This window comes from Falco peregrinus, chromosome 9 (assembly GCF_023634155.1).
Source record: "Falco peregrinus isolate bFalPer1 chromosome 9, bFalPer1.pri, whole genome shotgun sequence".
In the NCBI taxonomy this organism is placed as follows: domain Eukaryota; kingdom Metazoa; phylum Chordata; class Aves; order Falconiformes; family Falconidae; genus Falco; species Falco peregrinus.
The window spans coordinates 18,520,903-18,543,790 of NC_073729.1; the positions used below are offsets into that span (position 1 = coordinate 18,520,903).

Consider the following 22,888-nt stretch of genomic DNA (forward strand, 5'->3'; position numbering starts at 1 on the left):
TCTTATATTGCTCTGAGACTATGTCCATCAAATCCCACTAGATGTCAGCGCTATAGAACCAGTTAGTTTCAGACTTAAAAACATTAAGTCCACATGGTTTATTTGTTATTGTTACCTTGTCTGTGAAGTACAGTACATGTCAACTACATGAATAACCAAGCAAGTATTTATGGTAGTAAACTGAACCCAAAATAACAGTCTCATTTCATTGTTTCCCCCCTCATTTACGTGATTTTAATAGAGGACTCAAATCAGTCTCATAATGCTGAAAATGTTTCCAAATAAGATGTAAATAATTTCAGTTTTTTCTAACCATTTTCCTAATGCAGTGACATGGACTTCTCACTTCAAAAAACCAGCACTACAAGCTCTTTTTGTCAGGTACTGTAACACCTTGAGGATAAAGCTCTTTATGTTAAATACAGTGTAGTTGATCCAGGTTGAAAATCATAAGGCACGTGTTTTTTTTTTTTTAAACCCACATGTTCTGAATTATTGTTACAATCGTGCTATCTGGATAGCCCATCATAGCTACTGGTATTTTTTTCATGGTTTTGGACAAAAGGAATGAAAGACCATGAAATGCAGAAAAAATACAGAAAACCAAGAACGAAACAAAACACAACACATTGATACAACGTATGCTACAACAGCAATGATCAGATCTTCTCATTTCTTTGACCAACAAGACATTGACAATTGCAAAGCACTCTTTGTTTTGCACTGTAAATACCTGACTTTATTTAGATACACAGATGTTTATCACTGGATTGCCACAATACCTGAAATTAAAAAAAAAACAACAAACACCCCCCCCCCCCCTTTTTTTTTTTCTTCTATCTTTTTTAACAAAACAAAGCTGCCAAGTAATTGTTGTTGGAAAAATATGAGAGAAATAATAGGTAACTACAAAAATGATGAACTAGAACAACATCTGAGAAGAGAATAACAGTTAAGGAACATATGAAACCAAATGGCAACAGTTCTAGGCATTTATTCCAATATCTTAGAAAATAAATTCTTCATTGCATCACCATTTAAAGATAGAAAAACAAATTTTTAAATTAAGCCAAAAGAAGATGTGAATTGTTTCCTTATGTTTTCTATTTTAAGCCTTGTTTATTCACAGTACAAATATACCCTGCTGGTACATTTTTTTAGTCACAAGATGCACAGAGTCTGATCAGGAGCACTGTCTCCTTTCCTCTGTAAAGCTACTCTGCCCTACAAAAACTCCAGCCCCCCCCCCGGCCCCCCCCCAACTTTTCAGTGCCTTATTAAATTGCAGAACAGATCCAGAATCGAGTGCCTTATATGACCAGTAGTACTAAGTTCAGAGCATGCATCCCCACACACACGCTCAGCCAAGGAAAAAAATATTCAACGAATATTAGAAATCCACCTTAAGGCAAATAGATATGTATTTTTCTCCTTCTGGCTGAAATTTTACTTTTCAAATTTCAAACATGAATCTGAAATTCAGCAAATGCACTAACGTTCGGCATAAAAAATGCTTTAACCAAAAAGAAGAAATAAAAAGGAAATGTTTTTCCCAACAATAAATCAATTATTTTGCCTTAATTCTACCTACATTTTGTTAAAGCATTTTATGCACTTTCAATAACATCAGATTGCAAGTTTTTTGGCAACTTTTTTTTTAATAAAAATTCAGACAGTGTTCTCTGTTTGCAAACAGAACCACAACCTTAGTGCAATATTATATTTATTTCTTACAGTAATTTTGGTTGCCATACAAGAGTATTAAGGATTGGGGAAAAGTGCAAGTTACAGGAGCTTGATTTTTTTAATCAGTTGAAATAAGAGGAATTAAAGCACAAAAATTACAGCAACAGATAACGTGAACACAAGTTGTTACACAAACTATAGCGAGAAACATATTAATATCTAGAAAAGAAAAGAAAAAATGTAATGGAAAAATTGTCAATATTTGTGGCTCATACACATAATCATCGCCAGATCAACTGGGTAATGCTTTTTAAGAACTGAGAAAAAAAAATAATCACTATTTTTATTAACTTAAGTACCACAAATAATTAACTTTTGTGATATGTAAATTCTGTAAATCAACAGTCACATCTAGTCATTTTATAATATATGAATTAAACTGAAAATGTTCTCAGACACCTAGGGAAAGGAGTCTGTGCAGTTATACACAATTTACATCTTGTAAGATTTTGGTATTGTATACACAAATATTACAGAAACTAGGCATGTAAATGCAATTTATTTAAATTACAGTATATAAACAAAAGTTGATCCTAAAACCCAGAATATCATAACATATTTCATAGATCTCTAACAACTTTTTTTCACTATCATAGTAGCATGAAATAAATGGGTCTTCTCTCCTCCCCCCAACATTTCCAGACTGATGAAAATACTCGGAGGCAACGTCGTATCTGTTACTATTGCTTTCTGTAGCAAAATCATCACACAGAGCTAGAGACCAATTCATCTTGGCAGAGGTGTATTTTATTGGTGAAAGTAGGTCCTCTCAGGTCTCCTTACCTTTACTTTGTAAGACACAATGTAAAAAATAAACTATTTCATTAGCTCTTTAATGTGTTAAACCTCTTTTCTACTAATTGTATTGTACCTAGTCTTTCAGTACCTGAAAAGATACATGAGCAAGAAACACACCTGTGTAAGAAAGGGATTACTGTAATTTACCGTGTATGTCAGCACTCGTTCAACGTAAATTCAACAAGAAGGTTGTGATTAAAAAGCAGCTTAAAAGTCAACTTCTACGTTTTCTTTTACTACTGTATTTTCTAATGTTATTTTCTGGCACATGTTTATAGAGGTAATATCAACTGTACCCAAAGAAACAAAAAAAGAGCATGGCATTAGTGGTTTATTTACTGAATTCTGTCATATCACCAAATGGAAGACAATGATGGCTAAATTACCATTTTTATACTTCTGAAAGTATTTGATGGCCTCAAGTTGCCTGTATTGACTATCTGAATGAAACTGCCATTTTCTACACCACCTATGGAAAAATTCAGTACTCCTGAAAGTAAAATGCCTTAGTACTTGAAATTTATTACAAGATTACTTGGAACTTTCAAATACAAATATAGTGTAGTAACAGATGTTAAGTCAAAAGATTTGTTGTTCCGTAAAGGGGGCAGGAGGCTAAATAAGTTGCTTTTTACGAGTATCCAATGCGTTGGTAACTATAACCACTTTTGAAGAAATATTCATCCTCCTTTGTAGAAGTTCTAGCAAAGATAGAAAATATAACACAGCTCTGCTGGTTCAGATGCATCCAAATGAGGTTGATTTTAAAAAGGTCAAGACTTTATAATTATTCCACAGAAATAGTAGTAAACCACAAAAGTTTTTTTGTTTGTTTTTTTTTTTTTAATGTTTTTAACTTTCTAGCACTGAAGTGGCACAAAGGCTGCCCAGTAGACCAGCCACTTATTTTCTTAAAATATTGTGCTTATAAACTATCTGTACAACTATTTAAACTTGCAGTAAAGAAAGATATTTAAAATGCTAAACTTTATGTACTCATACTAGGGCTGTTGCAGACCTAATTAGACACTTGTTTGTGAGCAAAAATAATCACAATAAAAAAATTAGAGATAGGCTGGACCATATCAAGGACCATATCAAGGAAAGAAAGTTCAGGTACCTTGCAAAATGTAAGAGAACCTGAAAGTATGGTAGGTAGGCAGTCTAGCCATCCACACACAATTTACCCACCTTGAACATCTTGAATATTATGTCAATAAAGAGCTACAAAACTCACAGATATTAAGAGGTGTTAATTACAAGGGGAGTTCAAACATGCAGAGAGAGACTTGTTAACTTTAAAAAAAAAAGGAAGAAAAAAAAGTCAGATTAACCAAATCTGTGTGTTTCTCCCCTGCTGACTGAAGTCTCCTGGAAAGCTCTCGAGCTCTGTTACCCCAGCACCCAGCCCATGCTTGGCCACAGCCACCCGCTTTCTAGCAGGGTGCACACACCTCTCCTGAGACCTCAATAACAGCCGTGCAAAGAAATCACTGGTGGCTGATGGGCAGCATCCAGCTCCCCCTGAAGTGCTCAGTCTGCTGCCCTTGTCAAGAAGCCAAAACCTGTTAACAGCGATAAAAATGAGAAACTGGATACCTCCCCACCTCCCCTGGCCCTTGGAACACATGCATTCCGAGACGCTATACACCTCTTTCCATCTTGGCATTACCTTTTTACCTTTTTCATTTTTTTATTTATTTTTTTTTTAGAAGCTGAAACATTCCCATTTCTGCTAACAGGCTGAAGTCCCTCTCTCACTTAAAATACTGGCAATCTTCCCACTGACTTCAATGGGAACATTCATCTATCTTTTTCTTCTTTCTTGGCCCGATGTTCAAAATAGCTAAGCACTTACCACTCACTGAATTAAACAGCATCTCCCAGGGTTCAGCGTATTCAAGTATCTGACTGTGAAGTCCAAAAGACGTGTCTGTACATAACCCCAAATTTTTACTGTCTCGTAGAGTTCATATTGCAACTTAGCAGTAGTTTAGCTGGTTGAAAACTGGGGGGTCTCAGGTTCAAACTAGCTTCATTTTGTTGTACCTCTAAGTGTGCGTTCCTCCTCAGTTTTTTATGCAACGTCTGCATCATCTTACAGGTCAAGTCAATGGAGCACGTATTGAACTTGTTCTGCCACCTTGGAAGAGTGCTAAATGTAACTGCAGAAATAAAGAAATACCAGGTAAAACAGAGCAAGGTTACCTTTGAACTAATTCCAGCAGAACAACCAGCTTCACTGCCAAAAAATCAGAGCTAAACTAGTAAAAACCAGTATTATGAACCCCTGCACCTGTCTCAATATTGTGCCTCTGCTACTAATAAAAACGGGTTTGAATGGTAATGAAGCAATCTGTCCTCTTAAAACGAACTAAGGGTTGGGGAAGGAAGCCTGCTCGGAGACTGAATGTCAGGAAGAGTAGACAGTGCTTTTCAATAAAAAAATGAAATGCTGGCAATTTTAAATCGAAAGAAAAGTGGTATGTAATGGTCCCAGCAGAAGGGCATTATCAAGAGATAGTATTTTTGAAGTTAACAATTTTCTCTCTCTCTCTCTCTCGTATCTCCCCACAACTTTGAAATAAAATGGCCCCACTTGCGTAACATATTTAGATTTATGTTTGGGCATGTAGCACAGTCTGCATTACCTGAGTACCAGGAATTGAACTGGTGTCCCCCGTCCCGTCCCCGTCCCCCCCCATCCCCCCCCCCCCCCCCCCCAATTTTGCTGGCACTCGCAGACAGACAAGGCATTTGGGGTATTTCAGTACCAGCCCATCTCTAGTTATCAACAGAAGTTTGTGAGGCAAAATAGCTATTCTTATCTGTCCAGCAGCTGTTTCAAAGCTCTTTCTATGTTCATTCTGTGCCCAACTCTAGTCACTCCAAGGTCTATCAGATCTTCCTTTTGTAGATTTGGTAAATGAGTGCCATCTATTTCATTGTCCATAAATGTTTCTTTATGTTCACCTAAGTTTAGACTTTCCAACCAATCTGCCACATCTGGTTTAGTCCACAGGTGGACAGGCTTAGTTGTAAAAGGCTTATTTGAGATTGGCTGTTGTAATATTGAGGGAGAAGGAGACCTGCTGCGCCCTGTGGTCAAGCCAAATAAGTCCCCTGAAGGGGGCTGGCTGGGTAGGCTAAATACATCGGACAAAGTTGGAGAAGGAGATGAAGCTGAAGCAGAAGCAGTCAGAGGAGCAGGCATGATGTCTTTATTAATCTCTGTTGGTGAAACCACAGGGCTTGGAGCATGTCTTGCTCCTGAGGTCCTACTGTCATAGTCTGGGGACCTGCTCTGCAGTGTGATCGGCTGGCTGGTTCCAGGTCGGACAGTAAAAGTGATTGTTGTACTTCGTGTACCTGAGACAGTACTCATGACTTCCGTGCTCCTGAAATTGTAAACAGACATGGTAAGTTAGGTATATCAGCCACCAGCTGAAAGGTTGTCCATATCAACATGTGGTAAATACGGTTTTGGAAAGCTTGAAATTTTTCATTTTTTAATGAGCAACATCAGGTTAAAAGTACTAAGACGGTATCATTAAATCTTTTCCATAAAACAATCATCAATGGTAAGCCATAGTTAAAAACAAAACCTTTCCTTATGAGCAGGTCAGAAAAACACTTTCCAGAGCACATTCTTCCTTTTTGAGGCCACGCCAAATTAACTCATGGTTAAATAGGAAACACCGAGTGGAATAAGCACACGAGCACTTTGTGCTCCCCATGAAGAGCAATCACGAGTTGAACCTCCCTTCACTGTGCAGAGGGGGGGATCTTTCATTTCAGTTTTAACCTACCAGTTTTACACATAGTTAGGTAACATAGCTAATAATAGTAATTACAGAAAGTACTGGAAGCATTGGATTTTGGATCTTTGGGCATCTACACAGTGAATTTTACAGTACATTTGCATTTTAGGATCTGTTTGTATTCCCATTTGTTCACGGAACATGCTCTGCAAGCACCTCTTATTTCCCTTTCTGTTCAGCTGGCCTTTTCATGCTTCAAAAATATAACAGTCCTAAGGTTCATAAAAGGTCTTCTGTGTCCATTTCCTTCTACACAGAAATTATACTGTGGCAGTTTCACTACAAAACTTAAGGAGACAAAATTCTTGTTACTGTGCATGCCCAGAGGTGATGTAGTTACGATCAAGTCACTGGCACCTCTCTCTTGCCTAAAGGAAAAGTGAGATTACAAACCAAGCAGGCATGAAACTTGCCGAGAGGGCAGCTCTGATGCCAGGGCTGACAGCGTGGGTGAAGGAGCAGATGAATCTGCTTTTGTCTACTGGCTATAGAACAAATTTAGAAGCAGAAGATCCAGGTTCAGGTCTGTTCATATCATGAAAGGCTTAACACCACAGCCCTTACTTCTTACGAGAAATGTCTGCCAGTCAGCCTCCACACTTGAGGATCTTCCACAGAACCCCTGGGTGCCTTATCCTTCGGAGTTTTTCACTTTAAAATACCTTGCCAAGTAGGAAAACCTTCAGACAACTAATTTCAGGCACTTCCAGAGCAAAGGAAGGATTTATTTCTCCTTGAAGCGAAGTCACAGACTCCAGAGGATGACCTGGAGGATGCCATACTTAGATTTCTAACCCAGACCTTGACTGAAGCCCTCTGTATCTGAGTGCAGATTGTCCCCAGGCCTGACCTGCCATGCCAGGGCAGAACTGATGATGACTTGGGTGCACGGTGTCAGATACAAATGCTTTAATTAATAATGCAGATTCACCACTGTGCAGAAATGATCTTATGGAGCCAAAGAAATAGCGTGGTTCTAGAGCTGCTGTATTTAAAATGCTGTTATGGAAGAAACTGGTCTCTTCCTAAGTCATTGCTTAAAGATTTTGTGTTAATTGTCACCAAACGAAGTAGCAAAAATGATTCACACAGCAGAGGTCAAACCCCACATCTGTTCCCTCTGAAGGATGTCCCTCACCGCTAGATCCTTTTTATAAATGAGAGGCCCTCTCATGCTCCTCTGCCTTAGGTAATCACGACAGCTTTGCTCCTCCCTTTGGAGTGCTGCGACTGCTGGGAAGGAGGACATAGCATGCTGGGTTGTCCTGTCTTGCTGGGTCTGCTCCCCAGTGCAATGTGATTGTGAACATCCACGGAAGGGGAGTGACTTGTCTTTGGTCACCCGCATCCTGAACAGAAGAGTGGTTAAAATCTCAAAGAAGACGATGGTGGTACCAGCACTTTCTCATCATCTTACCCTAACCCATTCCCCCTGTGAAGTACTCATCCCTTACCAAGAGGGACAAATGCAGGAAGCTAACCTGAGGCACTGACAATGGGCTATTCATCCCTTTGTCTCGTATGAACCTTACTGTGGTCCTGGTAGTGCTGAACTGGAGACCTTCTTCAGTGTTTCCTTGCTTTGCACCTGGCTGTTGTGAGCCCTGGTAGCTACATATTCCCTGCATCTTGTCTGGGGCTGTGGCACATAATTAACAAACCTAGATATCAGGTAACCTACAGCACTGCTACACCAAGATTCAGAGCATGCTTGTACCACAGCGAGTCTCATTCAAATGAAGCTCCAATACCTTGTTATTAGTAAAGCACTAAGAATAACTTTTTGGAGAACGTACATGTTGTTCACATGAGCAGTCCCACTGTTTTCCCATAAATTGTTCCATATATTTCAATAGGAACAGGGGAGATCTTTTTGAGAGTTGAAAGATTGGTACTTCACTTAAAACAGTAGGAACAACACTTTTAGCGCTTAGGTCTTTGTAATTTAACAAAGAAAGGAAATATTTGGCAAGGTTTTGAGTGTTTCCTGTTATTTTTTTTGGAGCTTAATGGCTCTTGTTGTCTTCCAGGACTGGAGCTAAGCATTCTTACAAATAAAACGTCTATGGCAAGAAACTATTCAACCCTGCTAACCAAGGGGAGCAAGTTATTCCTACCTACTTCAACTCAGGAGTCTCATGTATTTTAATAAGGCATGATAGAATTTTAAATCAACAAAAGACCTACTTTGGAAAAGGCTGGGCTAATGCCGTCCTAGTGCTTGTGAGAAGAGCAGGACAAGTTTTGTATGAATGTGGAAGTATCTCCCCATCTCTCTGTTACCCTTTTACTTAACTTTCCTGTCTTGCAAATACTAGAATTTACGGTTTTATTCACACCCATTGTGGCAATATCAAATGGATGATGAAAATCTATCTTCTATTATGCTAGATGCTGAAAGATCACTTCTGTTACTTGACTGACAACTCCAGGCTCAGTGCACACCTTCTGCTTTGTAACTCACTTTTGCTGCTGTTTCTCTGTATTGTTCCTTTCATAGACTCCCTGTTCATCCTGGCTCAGGAAACCACTGTCACTGTTCCTTTAAAGAAAGTATATTAAGTCAGTAAAACAAAATCCCGCAAAGTAAACTGTGTGCTCTTATTTTAAGTACTCCTTAGACTAGTGTTACCTAACCTTCCTGGAGCCACGGGCAGTAATACTGGGTGAGCAAAGCAACACAGGCCACGTTGCACTTTGCTTTCTGTCAGCCTGGATCAAAGTAATGGCTTTGCATGGCTACAAGCAATATTAAAGTATCTGCGGGCATTTTGCTTTTTTCAAGCCATAGGTTCTGGACTACTGACTGTTAAAATACATCTTTGGAACAATGATAAGATTTTTTTTTTTAATTTTAGCTGATTAATGAAGTTTCAATACCATCTCAGTTTATAGCCACATCAGTACTGAACCTGTCTTAAGTATTAACCCTTTTATCAGAAAGCTCAGAGCACGTTAGCATTAACAGCCTTGATCCTACAGGAACACACCTTCTTCAAGAAAGTTCTTGGGAACACAGACAAGTCTGTGAGTCAGTATGTGTCCTCACTGCTGCAACAGCAGTCCTGTTTAGGACGAGTCTGAACCACAGCAACCTGAGGTCACTGCTGCCTCCAGAATTATTCAGCACCCTGCAAGCCTGAGTATGCGCTTGGTTCCCAGCTGTTGTGCTTCAGCCCGCTCTGCTACCAGCTCCGCAGCCTCGTGGCACAGACACAGCCCTCCTGAAGGTCATGCAAGTCTGCTGAAGCCCACAGTTGCATTTTCCGGCTTTCAGGTTGAAATCTTCTATTCCAAGACCCATTTTTTCCCTTTCTTTTACCTGCCGTGTGCCCTCCAGCATGTTACAGAGACTGTTGTACTGTAATTGTAATCAAAGAAAAACACATGCTTATTTGTGTAATGCCTATGCATCCTAAATTATAATTTATGCCATCTCCAATACAATCTGTGATGCAGATACAGCCTTGAAACCATTAGCTGTCTTGCATTTTACGGTTGATTGGTATCCTGGTCAATAAGGAGCAAGCGCATTCCAGCTGGAGAGCCGGCATGTTTTTGTTGTGTTGTGGGATTTCCAGATTTTTAATAAGAGCAATTTCTCATGCCTGATTTGATCATCTGTTACACTAAACAGATTAAATCCATATTAAACCTACCTAACCCCAAATTTCATTTTAAAAAGGTGAAAAGTCTGATAATTATTTTAAATAGAATTTGCTCTATTCGTATCAGCATATGGCAGTAATTTACAAACATTTGCTGCTGTAAGACTGCACTGATTGCAATGCCCATTATGTTGCCTCATATTAAAATCACAATATATAATTCCTATGTCACAATGATGCAGCCTCCAAGTATAAAAGTCATCAACACAGCTTGTAGGCAAGAAATTCTTTTAGACTTTAAATTAGATTTGCAGGATTCAAATTTACTGTTAACTTAATATCAGAAGCAAACCAGTGAAAGATGGCACACTGCACCAGCTCCTAGGAGCCTCCCATGTAAAAAACAAAACAACTATCATGCTCTCATAGGAGCTGTTTTATCCTGCAACTTGCCAAAAGATTTGCTGTTTCTGACAAAGATCTTTGTATTAGAGGAAAAAATCTTAACCACCAAGAAAACTAGTGAGTGAAATGAGTCTCTACATAAAGGCACTGCGAGAAATTAACTTTTTACAGATTTTTGAGAACACAGACCCCAAACTTTGCCTTTATCTCTTATAACATTTTTACTTTATTTTTGGATTGTCAAAGGAAAATTGTATGGTAGGAAAGTAAGACAATAATTGTCTGTTTGGGGGAAGATTAAGAACAAGGGCTGATGTGATGACTGGCAGGATACAGAGCTTCTTATAATAGTGTTATTTTAGTGAGAAGAACTGAGAAATGGTTACTGCCTATTGCAAGTAACACTCTGGTTGGAGTGAAGAATATTCATTAAGGTCTGTGGGAGTGTGCTCAAGAACAACAGTTTCCATGTAAATGGCACAAATGCCTGGAAACTGGCAGTAAAGGAATGGTGTTGATGAGGGGCAGAGGACCAGGAGACAACCTCAGCCCTCTCTCCTTGAAGAGCTGCAGGAAAAAAGGTCAAGGGAAGCTGAAAGGAGAAAGGGGGAAAACCCACAGCTTCCAAGGATGAAAGACTCGACTGTGATGACCGCAGCAGACCTTGATTATTTCAAGGGCTAGTTTGTCTTTACTTTTAACCTCCCATAGGTATGTAAAACAGCACTAATCATCCCTCCCCTCTCCTCCACCTCCACAAATCCAGCAGAATGTGGACACAATTGAAAAACTTATTTAGGTGCTCAGACCTAGGTTCAGGAATCTGGTCTTGAGTGCTCATGTTATCAAAACATTTGCTGAATACTTCTCTGATGGAAGTCGCTTCTTTTTTCAGCTTGAGAACTATTTCTGGTTTTAGAATGGCTACCATTTCTGGATTAGGATGGTCTAATCCACATTGTACTTTGTAATGAAATCATTGTACTTTGTAACGAAGTCAACACCAAAATCACTAAAATGCAATAACAATGAGTGAGCATTAAAAAGAAGCAGAATGTACAACACAGAATACTCTATGCTTAATGGTCGTCACTTACTTCATGGTACTTCAGCATGACCCTCTTCTGACAACAGCAGTCATGACAGCAAATAAAAATGACAAAATGGAATGACTGAAACACTGCAAAAATTACGGACAAAGCAAGCAATCCCGTGATATTGGCTGACAAACGGTTAACAACATGAAATGAATCTAATGGGACAGCAGTAAAGTGAAAAATCAAGGCTTGAGAATTATCCCAGCAGATACATATTTCATCATCTGTGAAATCCAGACATCCTTTACAATTAATCAAATGTAGGATCAGCCCCTGTGCAGGACTTGCTACTCAGTTCAGCTCTGCCTTACCTGTTTGTGAAATACCAGGAACTTTTCCAGATAATATATAAAAAAAATCAGAGATGGAGAAAAACCCTGACCATAGGCAGTTTCACTTTTAAAACTTGTTATGCCAACACAATACAGGTTATTTTTCTTAAAGGACTCGATCCTGCATGGTTAAGCATCCTTCATCACTCCCACATTTATCATGAGCATTTCCCACTACTAGGAGTGACACCCAACCTGCCCCAGAGGCCACAGGGACATGGTGCAAACGCAGCTGGAGAAACATAAGCACCATCTGAAACAGAAATAGTTTCTCCCTATGGCAAAGCTATTGATCATTTTGGTATGGTGATGGTAGAGCGCAGCAGCAGTTGCTGTTCATTATTCCTTACTAGTACACTGGAGTTGAGGTGGAAGGATGCTGTTTTCACTGGGGGCTGTGGTTTTTCTCCTTTGCAGCCACTGGGTCTATTCTGCATTAATCACGCTGACATTATTCAGTCGATCTCACAGGCTTGCACTTGATCATTATGTTGCTAAGCGACTGCTGGGTTCACAGACAGAGCGAGCACTCCTCCCTTAACCTGATAAAAACCCCTGCATTAGTCTTCTCTCCATTTCTTTTATCAGCTCCACGTAAAAGTCAGTAGCCTTTCAAGTGAATTTATAGCACCACTATATTTATAGCATCATAGTCGATACTACCATCACCCATCCCCGTCCCCCTCGCCTCACCGGCTGACAGCAGAGCACGACCTGCCGAGCTGTGGGGCTCCCCCGGGCTGGGTTTTCCCATCTGTACCTGTGCGTATCCAAATTCAGAAATGGGAATCGCGACCAGAGCTCATAACTGAGGCTTTAGTTCAGGGCATTTGGGTCAAATGGAGCCCTGTAGCCCAACACCCCCAAACTTTTCTGTAAGGAAGGATGGGCACAAACGGAGGAAGTGACAGTCAGCTGGTGTGGCCCTACTACATGGGGAGACCAGGTAAAAATCTGTCACCAGAACTGATCTCCAAAATTTCTTAAAGTAAATGATGGCCAAAATTGGGAGTGGGATCTGGAGCTCTGTTCCAAAACCTTCTGATCAAACCCTTTAATTATGCTTTGATTAGTACAAAGTAAGCAAGCACAATCTTTTGCTTCTTTCTCATTTTCCTTCCCCTACCATTATCCTTCTTCCTATCCCACGGTTGGTCACTGCCTTGGAGAAGCAGATGGCTTCCAGACAAACATTTCCATGCTCTAGTTAAAAATCTTGAAACTCTGTGTCTCCATAAGAACGAAGGAAAACTATAAATACACTGTAAAATTATCACTAAACCAATGTGCAGAGAGAAAAAGCAATTCTAGGGTCATTTTTTAATGTAATAATTGAGAGAGAAATGCTGCTCAGTACTGTAGAACAATCTCTTCCTAATCTTCACTTACCAAAAACAGAAAGAAGATATTTTTATGGGTTTCTGTAACAAGCCATTACCCAACTATCTATAACCTAATTCACCTCTATGCTACCCTAACAGGGCAAACCACAATTGTATGTCTACTGGCTGTGCAAAAGTAACTCTTAAGTGATATTTAGGATTCCCTATCTGGGCTATAACTTCCTGTATGTCCCTATGAGCAAATACTTACTTTAATTTCATCAGGCTGCTAGTGCTGTGAAGACAATCCAACTGAGTCTGTGAACTATGTTCCTATTTATAACACTTCCAAATATTTCTTTTTGGCTGAAGGATATGAACAGGCGTACTCATTTTTTAGCACTCTTCCTTTAGCAGAGCTAACGAGTTGTTCTTTAATTTAGCAGAATCCCTGCTTTCCATGAGCTAAAATTCCTTGCTCCCTTTCTAATGCTATCTCACAGAAAAGGGCTACAAGCTCCACAACTGGTTGTCCTAGGCTTTACAGTATCAGAAAAAAAAAGTCAAGAAACTCTAAGAAATTTAGCTTTAAAATTTAAATATTAGCTTAAATACATGGCATTTTGGCAAGATGGTATTCCTTGGTCACAATATTTGACAGCTTTGTAAAAAACTGTGTCAGCTGTGCAATTGGGCTAGAAAGGCTGTAATTTATTTAACTTTCTAAAAGACAAGGCAGGAGTACAAGCAGTTTGAAAAAATGTGTTTGCCTGGGAAGCATTTACCATGCATCTGTCTCTTTTATGCAGGCACCTTTGAGAACAGAAGTAAAATTTAATGCAGACAGTTCAGGGCATAATCATACATAGCACAACAAAAAGAAATCAGAGCATTTTCTCCACTGTGATTAATTTTGCTATTAGCCACATGCTCCCTCTTTCATACTCTTTAGCAAGCACAGAAATCAATCCTCTCTCATCCATCCGCAGAACGCGGAGCTGGTTAAGGTCAGAGAGAGGGGAAGGTGCCAGCCTTGCTCCAGGGGCTGTCAGGAACTGGGCACAGGCACAGCCGGGCAGACACCACCTAACAACCCACCGCTGGCTTACAAATAGGACTTCTGAGTCTAAAGAGTGAACTTCTCCATTTACAACTCTCTACCTCACTCGTGTGACGATGAAAAGGAATTGCCTGCAGCACCTTTTACAACATATTTTTAATATCTGTAGATAGCTGGCTCTCTTCTGCTGTCTGATTTATGACTTAGCTTAAAAAAGAAATCCTGAGTAACCTTTCTGATCGTTTTAGTATCTTCAGTTCACCTCAATTAAAAAATTATGTAATCATATCAGTTTTGAAAACAGAAGGAAACGAAGTACAGCTCTCTTACCTTCCATTCCCACTGGGAATTCTGTGGAGGTGTCATTTTCTTCCACAGTCAAATAGCAGCCAAGAGTTTTGCTGCTCTATGCCACTGACAGCTTTTCTTATTTATTACCTGATAGGTCTTTTGGTATTGTTTTATCCCAAGGTCCTCTCTCTAGTTTGCAAAGATGCCTGTTTGGGTTTACTTTTCAGGAAAGAAGTAGGATTTCAGCCACGTTGAAATAATGTTTTCTATGGGTTTGGTTCCAAATTGAGTCTCTGTATTCCATAACGAAGACTAGGTAATTTGCCAAAGCTGAATTATAAGAATTAAAAAAGCTAAAGGACAGAAAAGCAACAAAACTTTCTAACACTGTCCAAGTCAGATCATTCTCTAAAATGTAAAACATATGGGACTACTCTTGCTTAGATGACAGGTTTTTTTCTCCAATAAAGTGATATAATAGATTTTCAATTTTCTCCCCAGCCTTTATACGTGTTTAAATGTTTTTTGACAAAAATGATGTATCTCTATTTGCTTCTACTTTTCATTTTCCTCTCAGTAATGATAATATTTTGACATACTTACTATATGTTGTAGTCGCTAGCCTCAGTTATTTTCTAATAAAAAAGAGATGCTAAAGATCTCTACTGTATCCTGGAAATAGCTATCAGTTTAAATATAAAAGATGATAAATAATATTATACATATGAAGCTAGAGGCAACATGTTCATGTAGCTTAACAAGAAAGCTGATCAAAGTCTAGCAGAAATGATATTCTTGAAGGCATGAGAAAAATAATATGAAATGAAACTGTCAGCGTCATCTGCAAGACAAGATACGTAAATTCAAACTTAGCACTTGTGATTTTATGCTTGCCTGAAGTATTCTCAAAAGTGTTCACTTGCTGTGCACACTTTGTTTAAAGACTGTCTTCATCAGGCAGCCAGTATATATTGTTTTTCTTACACAGTTTCCGTAACATTTTATTTCATGTATTAAGGCTTTTCCTGTACAGTCAACTCAATTTCTACTCTGTTTAGTCAAGTGTCACTAACAGGAATTCCGGAATTTCAGTGGTTTTCTTCCATCCCTTCATTCTAAAAACTGTATAACCTCCTTACCTCGCTGTCACCAGTTTGATGACTTCCATCTTGCAGGAAATAATATGATGACCTGACGCTGAGGCTTGTGATCACCCTGTTTTCTGAATGAGTAAACTTTTGCAATTAACAGAGCCAACCTCCCCTAAAACCAAATTATCTTCATGCATGCAAGGAACGGTAGCTTTTCAAAGGCTGAGTTAGTTATTATCCAGCAGAATAATTCCAGTAAAATTTGCTTACATGGTACCTTTTTTAAAAAACAAAGTCAGCACTGCATTTCTGCAAAAAATGCATTTCTATGGAGAAGTCAGGCCAAACCATATGCAATACTTCAGTAAAAGGTACATTTAACTACTATAGGTAAGGCCAAACCATTGCACACCACAAAAAGAAATACCCAGGCTCTCAATAAAACTAACAAAATATTTTTTTTTCCATAATGGTGGATTTCATATCATGTCCATATTCCACACAAATGTGACTACACAATTATTTGTATATTTACCCAATATTGTCTGACTATGGTAAGATACTTATCAATTAAGTACCTTTCAGAAACCATTTACACACAAACGTATTGCACTGCGCTATCAGGGATGCTGCTGTTGGCAGCAATGGGCCACCTCCTTGAACCTGTAAACATCAGAGACTATTCACTAATAAGCGTGCACAACAGAAAGTAAGAACTTAAACCCCATAACACTAAGTGGTAGAGATGCTAAATTAACTTTTTAGTAGTAACATGAATAGCGTAAAGAGATTTCAGTGGGTGATTTTCTAAGATAGCTTTATACTTCATGGTAAAGTGGATTATGAGAGGTATCAGCATGAATCAAACGACACCACACAGTGAATGCGAGTAAGCCTAGGCAAAACCACTTTTTTCACCTATCTGAAGCCACAATAAGTTATAGGACTGAAGAAAAATTAAATTAACACCACATTTTAAAAGAAATTTTTTAAAAGACAGAAATAATACTTAAAAATAGATCTAAGTAACTCGCATCAAAACAACTGCAACATTTGTGGAAACTGTCTTTGAAGTTGGAAAAGACTAAGAAAGCTCCTGTCCTATGGTGCAGACTACACAGATGCTGTCAACGTACGAAATTCTTCCCCTCTGTAAAATTGTTTGTCATAGACTATTCATTATGCAAACATACACAATAAAGAGTACATTCTTCTTTAATCTATGTGATTTACAGGGGAAGTTAGTACAGGGATGGAAAAAATATCAAGTCTTCATTAGAAAATTACCCGGTTAATTACATTTACCTTGTACTGAGACTTGCAGTTTTTGTTCCAGTAGGTGACTCCAATCCTTCCCCTGGCTTTGAGGATTTCTCTCTGTTCATTTGCTGGAGTATTGAGTTCAATTCACTAATAACATTAGCCTTTGGGCCTGAGAGAACTGGGCTTTTCACCTCCGTCACATCACCCCATAGCTTAGATGTCCTTTGGGGAACAACTTTAGCCATATTGGGCTGTGCACTGATCGGAGGTGGGGGTGGAGCGGGAGGAGGAATAACAAAGCTGTCTACAGTTTCTTCAATTAGCGCGTCCTTGTAAAGTGCATTGCTTTTGTTGATTATGGGCTTCATTTTTGGCTTAGGAGGTACTGGGGGTTTGTCCACCAGAAATGTTTGCCCATCTGCATAGACTGTACAAGTATCCACGTTCTCACCCCCTTCCGAGGATAAGGTAGAGATGCTGGACACCGTTGAGATAGTGCTGGTTGTCTCTAAGTGATGGTCACTACTACTTCGACTGTCTACCTCCTCAATCCCAGAGTCAGTGACGTTATCAAAGCTGTCAGGGGGTGGCAGAAAGGAGGCAGGCAAACAGTTTGAAAGACCCACTTGCTTTTTACTGTCTAAGGAATCTGTTGACTGGCTGGGGGCAAACGGTGCAGGTGAAGGCGTGCCATTTTTTCTTTGCTTAATCAAGTCTGTTAGAGCTGAACCGGGAGCTGCACGGTCATCGGGGATATCAAAGCTGTTGGCAAACTCTAGTGGGGGTGGCAGTGGCTCAGTAAAAATAAACTCTTCATCGATATCGACTGATGCTAAGGGTGGCGGAGGGATGCGGAACGGCAAGATGACAGGGTCGTCGACAGAGCTCGCTGCTACAATGGTTTTGCAGGGAGATGCCGGTGGCTCAGATGCAGCAGGCACGTTCAGCTCACTTTCTGCTTCCTCACTCCCCTCTGGCCTCTCTGGAGGGGAGTTTTCAGAGTTTGGTTCCATTTCTGCTCTCTTTTCCTCTTCATCTTCGGGCGTATCATCTGACTTGGCTGTGTCCACGGTATGAACCATTAACAAGCCAGCTGACTTTTGCTGTGAAGTATCCACAATGTTTATCAACATGTTCTTCTTCTCCTCTGTTTTCTTCTCTTTCCCTGCATCTGTTTCATACTTGTTCTCAGTCTCCTGCCGTCTCAATGGGCCACGAGTATTTTGCCTAGTGACAGTAGCAGTAACAGGAAAAGTCGTTTCAATATTGGGTCTCAGCTTTGTATCGATGTAAAGTGGTTTATTAAGGTCAGCTTTAACAGTGTCTCCTTTGCCTGGAATCTGCTGTGTTTGTTCTTTCATGGCTCTGTCCCTGGCAGAGAGAGCGAGGGCTAGTGGCGAGTTTGGATCTAACAGCTTTCCTGTGACGGGGTGAACGTAATTATCTGAGCTGGATGTATTTGTGGACTTAGCTGCCACCGTACTGTTTTCAGTACCTTTCGTTTTGGACGAAGCATTTAATGTCCTTGAATCACTTTGATTGCTGGGTTCACTGCTATTAAAAAGATTTTCAGGCTCTCTAGGTGCGGGAATTGGAGATGGTGACATAAGCTGTCTAAAACCATCTTCACTACTAAACATTGCTTCATCGGTAAATTTTGATTGCCTCATACGTGGTGTTGGTGGTGTTAGTCCAACATCCTCGTCTCCCAGGTCTGTGGAAAGGAAGGCTGGAGAATTACGCCTTGCTTCCAGCCTCTTTTCCCTGTCCCTCACTGCTCCAGCAATGGCTGCTGCAAATGGACTGCTGACACCTAAACTATCGTCGGGGCGGAGTTGCCCAGGTTGCTCTGAAGACTGAGGATCGATTTCCATGCTGCTGCCTTGGCTGCTTTTCCCACTGCTGCTGGTGGATGGCTCTTTCACAATAATCGTCGGGATTGGAATAGAGCAGGTCTTTTCTGGACTGTCTTCAACATTGGATTGTTTCACCAGCATCCCCTTCCGCCTCGCTGGTTTGGCCGGCACATAAACTGCTTTGCTTGCAATCTTCCCAACCTCAGAATATGGGTTTTCTGGCATCTGACCCCTCTTGTTCCTGAAATTTGCCTGAGATGCAGCACTCCGACTGTACAGGTCTTCAGAGTCCAGAGAGTATCGGTCCAGTTCCCGTCTGTAATAGATCCCTTTGTCCCTTATCATTGTTCCCACATTCTCAGGCCTAACCAAAGAAATTTTTGAACCTGAATTCTGATTAAATGGAGGTTTAATAGTTCCATAGCTCCTTGATGTCAGGGATTTGGGCGAGTTGTACAGAGAAGGAGAAGGTGGTGGTGGTGAAGGAGGTAAGGACTGTGGTGGCGGTGGGATATCTTCAGAGGTGTCAGGCATTGAAAGACTTCTGGTAAACTTCAGCATAGGAGGAGCCAAAAACTGCCGTTCTTCCTCTGTTATTCCTAAAAATCAGAAAGTATATTTAAAATGCTGTCTTCCACTGGGATCCCTCATACTGTATTATTTCTGTAGCCAACCTAAAATGCCAGGGTACACTTCACATGACATGAGGCATATGCAAAATTATGAAAGAGGTCTTTCGGTTGATTCCTACCATAAGCATTCTTTCTTGTTGAACTTCCAGAGACCCAGATGCCAGAATTAGAAAGGATGCTACAGAATTTTAATGAAACTGATCAGTGATGTGTAGGCAAATGCTTTGGGTTTATGTATCATCAAGGTAGCTGTAGAGAAGCACATTTTCTTTGAAAACTATTGAACAGGGAAGACAATCTGTGCAGAAGAGTAGCTTATGCCTTATTCTAGCACTCCGTAAAAGCATATAATAATGCAACTTAGAAACCTAATGAATTTTTAAGGTGCATTTGAAACTTAGCAAAGGGACTGCAAAGATTCTATTGGGGAAAAAAATCATAATGTTTCATTTCAAAAGATGACATTCTATTATTACAAATACGGCTTTTAACATAAATAAACTGGGTAATATCGGGATCATTTAGATGCTAATTTCACATCAGCATAATGTGTTTCTGAATCAATAAACATTGCTACCAAGAACAAAGCAAGGCGAAATTTAGTCCACTCTTTTTTTTTTTTTTTTTGTAAAATCATCTATTGTCATAATTTGGAATGAAAAAGAGGTTAATTTTATTCCATTTGATCAATAAGGATTCCTTGGTAAACTACACACCATTACAATCGTTTTGCCTCAGTAACAAAGGAAAAAGGAATAGTGTTTTGCCCCAGGTAATGCATTGCAAAGGGCTTGTACTGATTATGGTTTTTTTCCTTCTCACTGCCTTTCCTTGTTTGGGGGAACATTCTAAAGAGAGGAATTAAATTTAATTCAATTCCATAATACTTGCCTACTGCCATCAAAGCAGAATGTGGAAATTACACCATCTTACACACACAAATTTATTTTCTCATGAACTTTGTATAAAAATTAAACAGTCATTCACTGAGGTAAAGATGTTAGAGAAATATGCTTTAAGAAAGAAGCGATGTTACTAGAAATATGTGATTAATGCACAAGCAAACTATATATGAGAAGCATTTTACCTATCGATTTTTGTCTTCTCATTGTACCCCGAGGTATACCCAGAAAAGGACCTTGAGGACTCCCTGGTACAGTGGGCGTCATCACAGCAATACCCTGTCTCTCATACATGGACTACAAAAAAGCAAACAAAAAATCCCACAAGCATTAAAGTGTGCAAGTCTTTCTCTTACATGTCAATAACTCTTCTGTCATATCTGCTAATTCACCATTCCTTTTACTTAGAATTCTTATGGAAAATAAAAAAACTTGGTATTATTTCGGGAGGAGGTGAAGAGAAAGGGAGGGCTGGGCTTTACTTACATGTTCATAAAAGACAACAGCTGTAAGAGGAGTTAGCTGAAATTATTTACAAGGCAATATGTTAAGTTTCTGGCACACTTTGTGTGCTGTAATAAAAAGGAAGCATAAGCAATTGCATTTTGTTTTATTCACTTCCAAAAACCTAGCCACGTGCTGCATAGCTATTAACGTTCACTCTGCATCAGGCTATATGCTCTCTTCACTTCTGAAGAACAGACCTATTCTTGGAGTTTTGCACAGACTCAAGGTGTCTTGCGCAAGATTACACTGGCAGTCAGCATCTCAGCTAGGAACTGAGGAACACTACCTGAATTGCAATGCACTCAGCTGTTCCTTCTTCCTGTAAGTCATCACAAAACTATTCATTTTCTGCCTCCTACAACAGCCTTAATTTCCTTGACTCCCAAGCTGCTTAAGAACAACAAAGTGCTTGTATCAGGACTGATGCTCTTTTGGAGGGGTGGGTAATGGAAAAATACATTTAAAATGCAATAAACCCAATTATTTTTTCACTTGCAGAGTTCTGTAAGAGCAAATTCTGCAACTGAATAATCCAATTTCAGAGTTCTGGAGTTAAAATTTTTAATATGTGTTGTAGTATTAATGTCAATCCTTCCCTTACAAATCATCATGTATTATTTAATCAAGATATTATATATACAATTAGGAATAATGAAAACCTGCAGTAGGAGAAACCTTCACATTAGTGGAAATTGCGTGGCTGCACTAACTCTGGTGCTGAAAGTGAAATGACGTACCTTGACTTTCAGCAAACTTTTTTAGCTCGGGTTTAGTGTTGTACTGACACCTTCAAGTTCAGAACTTACTGGCATCTCACCAGCTCAGACTACAGGCAGAACAAGTTCACATCTGTTTGAATAACACTGAGGTAGCAATGTCGTCGATGTGACAGTCTCAGAATAAATATAAGGATATAATGAAAAAAGTTTTATAGTGGTAAGTAGACTGTTCTGTTAAAAAAACATTATTAGAAACGCAGAGTAGACCAAGACTTAAAGTTACAAGGTAATAAAAGTAAAATGAGTATATAAAGCAACATTTGTAAATTCATTTCTGTTGTACGCCTTGCACACTGCCAAAAGACCCCCTCCAATCAGTTTCAGAAATGAAAGCAGTACTTCATAGCTACCACTCACATTCATATCTGTAGCTGAGGGAAAACATCTACTAGAAGGCCGCTGTTTAATAGTTGCCACTCTTGAGTCCACAGTTGCATTGTCTGCAATTCTTGATGGCTTGGAAACTGGTACTATTTCATCCACCTTATCTGTAATATAAAAGTATTCAGTAAAATAAATATAATTTGTCCAAAACCTGAAAATGTCAGTATTGCAAGGTCAAAGGAAGAGATTTACTTTTCAAAAAAATGCAAAGAAAAAGTTTTTTTGGCATTTTAACAAGGCAACGCTTCAGCATCATAAGTCGTGCAAGCCGAGCACTTTTTATTGCTGCTACATAACATGCATGCTTTAGTTTTAAGCCTGCATGCATTTAATGTTTACTTAGTGTGACTCGAAAAACAATCCTCTTCTTCAAACCTTCAAAATGTGAAGGGAGAATATCTATATAGAAATGGAAAGAAGACCTTTAGAAATAATGAATCTGTACAGCACTGTTTCAAATAGAGATAAGCAGACTGTACTTAGTCATCAGAATTTCAGTGATATTTTGGACAATAACAAGTACTCCAGAAGTGCTCTTTTATGCCTATTCTCCTATAAGTAATCACATCCTGATTTACTAACACCCTTGGATTATGATTAGCATTAGAAACTGCATCATTTGTTTAAATGAAACTTTTATATGTATTTTTTATTTTAATGACTGGACAGTCCAGGAATGTATTTAGTTGTGGTCAGAAACAGACCAAATAGGCAAAGTCCAAATCTGATCGAGAACTTCAACATTTGGATTTGGGATTCTGATCTACCATATGATGTGATATTAAAATACAGGAAAAACTTTAATCAAGATCTTCCGAAGCTGAGTGTTAGTTTTAGCCCCATCTTCAACTTTGGTCACAAACAAGGTTTATCAGCATTTAATACATAATGTTACTCCCTCAGACTGAAGACCTGTAAGTAATATATAATCAACTAATTATAGCCTAACAGCTCCTTTATTGCTACTTCTACTACTATGAAACTAAGGCATGGA

General features: G+C 39.2%; 1 protein-coding gene across 8 annotated transcripts in view; it reads right to left on the reverse strand.

Moving 5' to 3' along the window:
• Positions 1 to 1,706: 1,706 nt before the first annotated feature.
• Positions 1,707 to 22,888, reverse strand: part of SHANK2 (SH3 and multiple ankyrin repeat domains 2) — a 354,214-nt gene continuing 333,032 nt past the window's right edge. For 5 of the 8 annotated variants that reach the window (XM_055814240.1, XM_055814241.1, XM_055814238.1 and 2 more), the window contains 4 exons: positions 21,868 to 21,998; positions 20,410 to 20,521; positions 16,877 to 19,289; positions 5,270 to 5,942 (listed from right to left, as the gene is read on the reverse strand). In XM_055814240.1, the coding sequence (XP_055670215.1) occupies positions 5,369 to 5,942; positions 16,877 to 19,289; positions 20,410 to 20,521; positions 21,868 to 21,998 (3,230 nt within the window). In that variant the 3' untranslated portion in view covers positions 5,270 to 5,368. Of the gene's footprint in view, positions 4,710 to 5,269; positions 5,943 to 11,475; positions 11,503 to 16,876; positions 19,290 to 20,409; positions 20,522 to 21,867; positions 21,999 to 22,888 lie in introns of those variants that run through there. The other 3 variants (XM_055814244.1, XM_055814242.1, XM_055814243.1) reach the window with 3 other exon arrangements.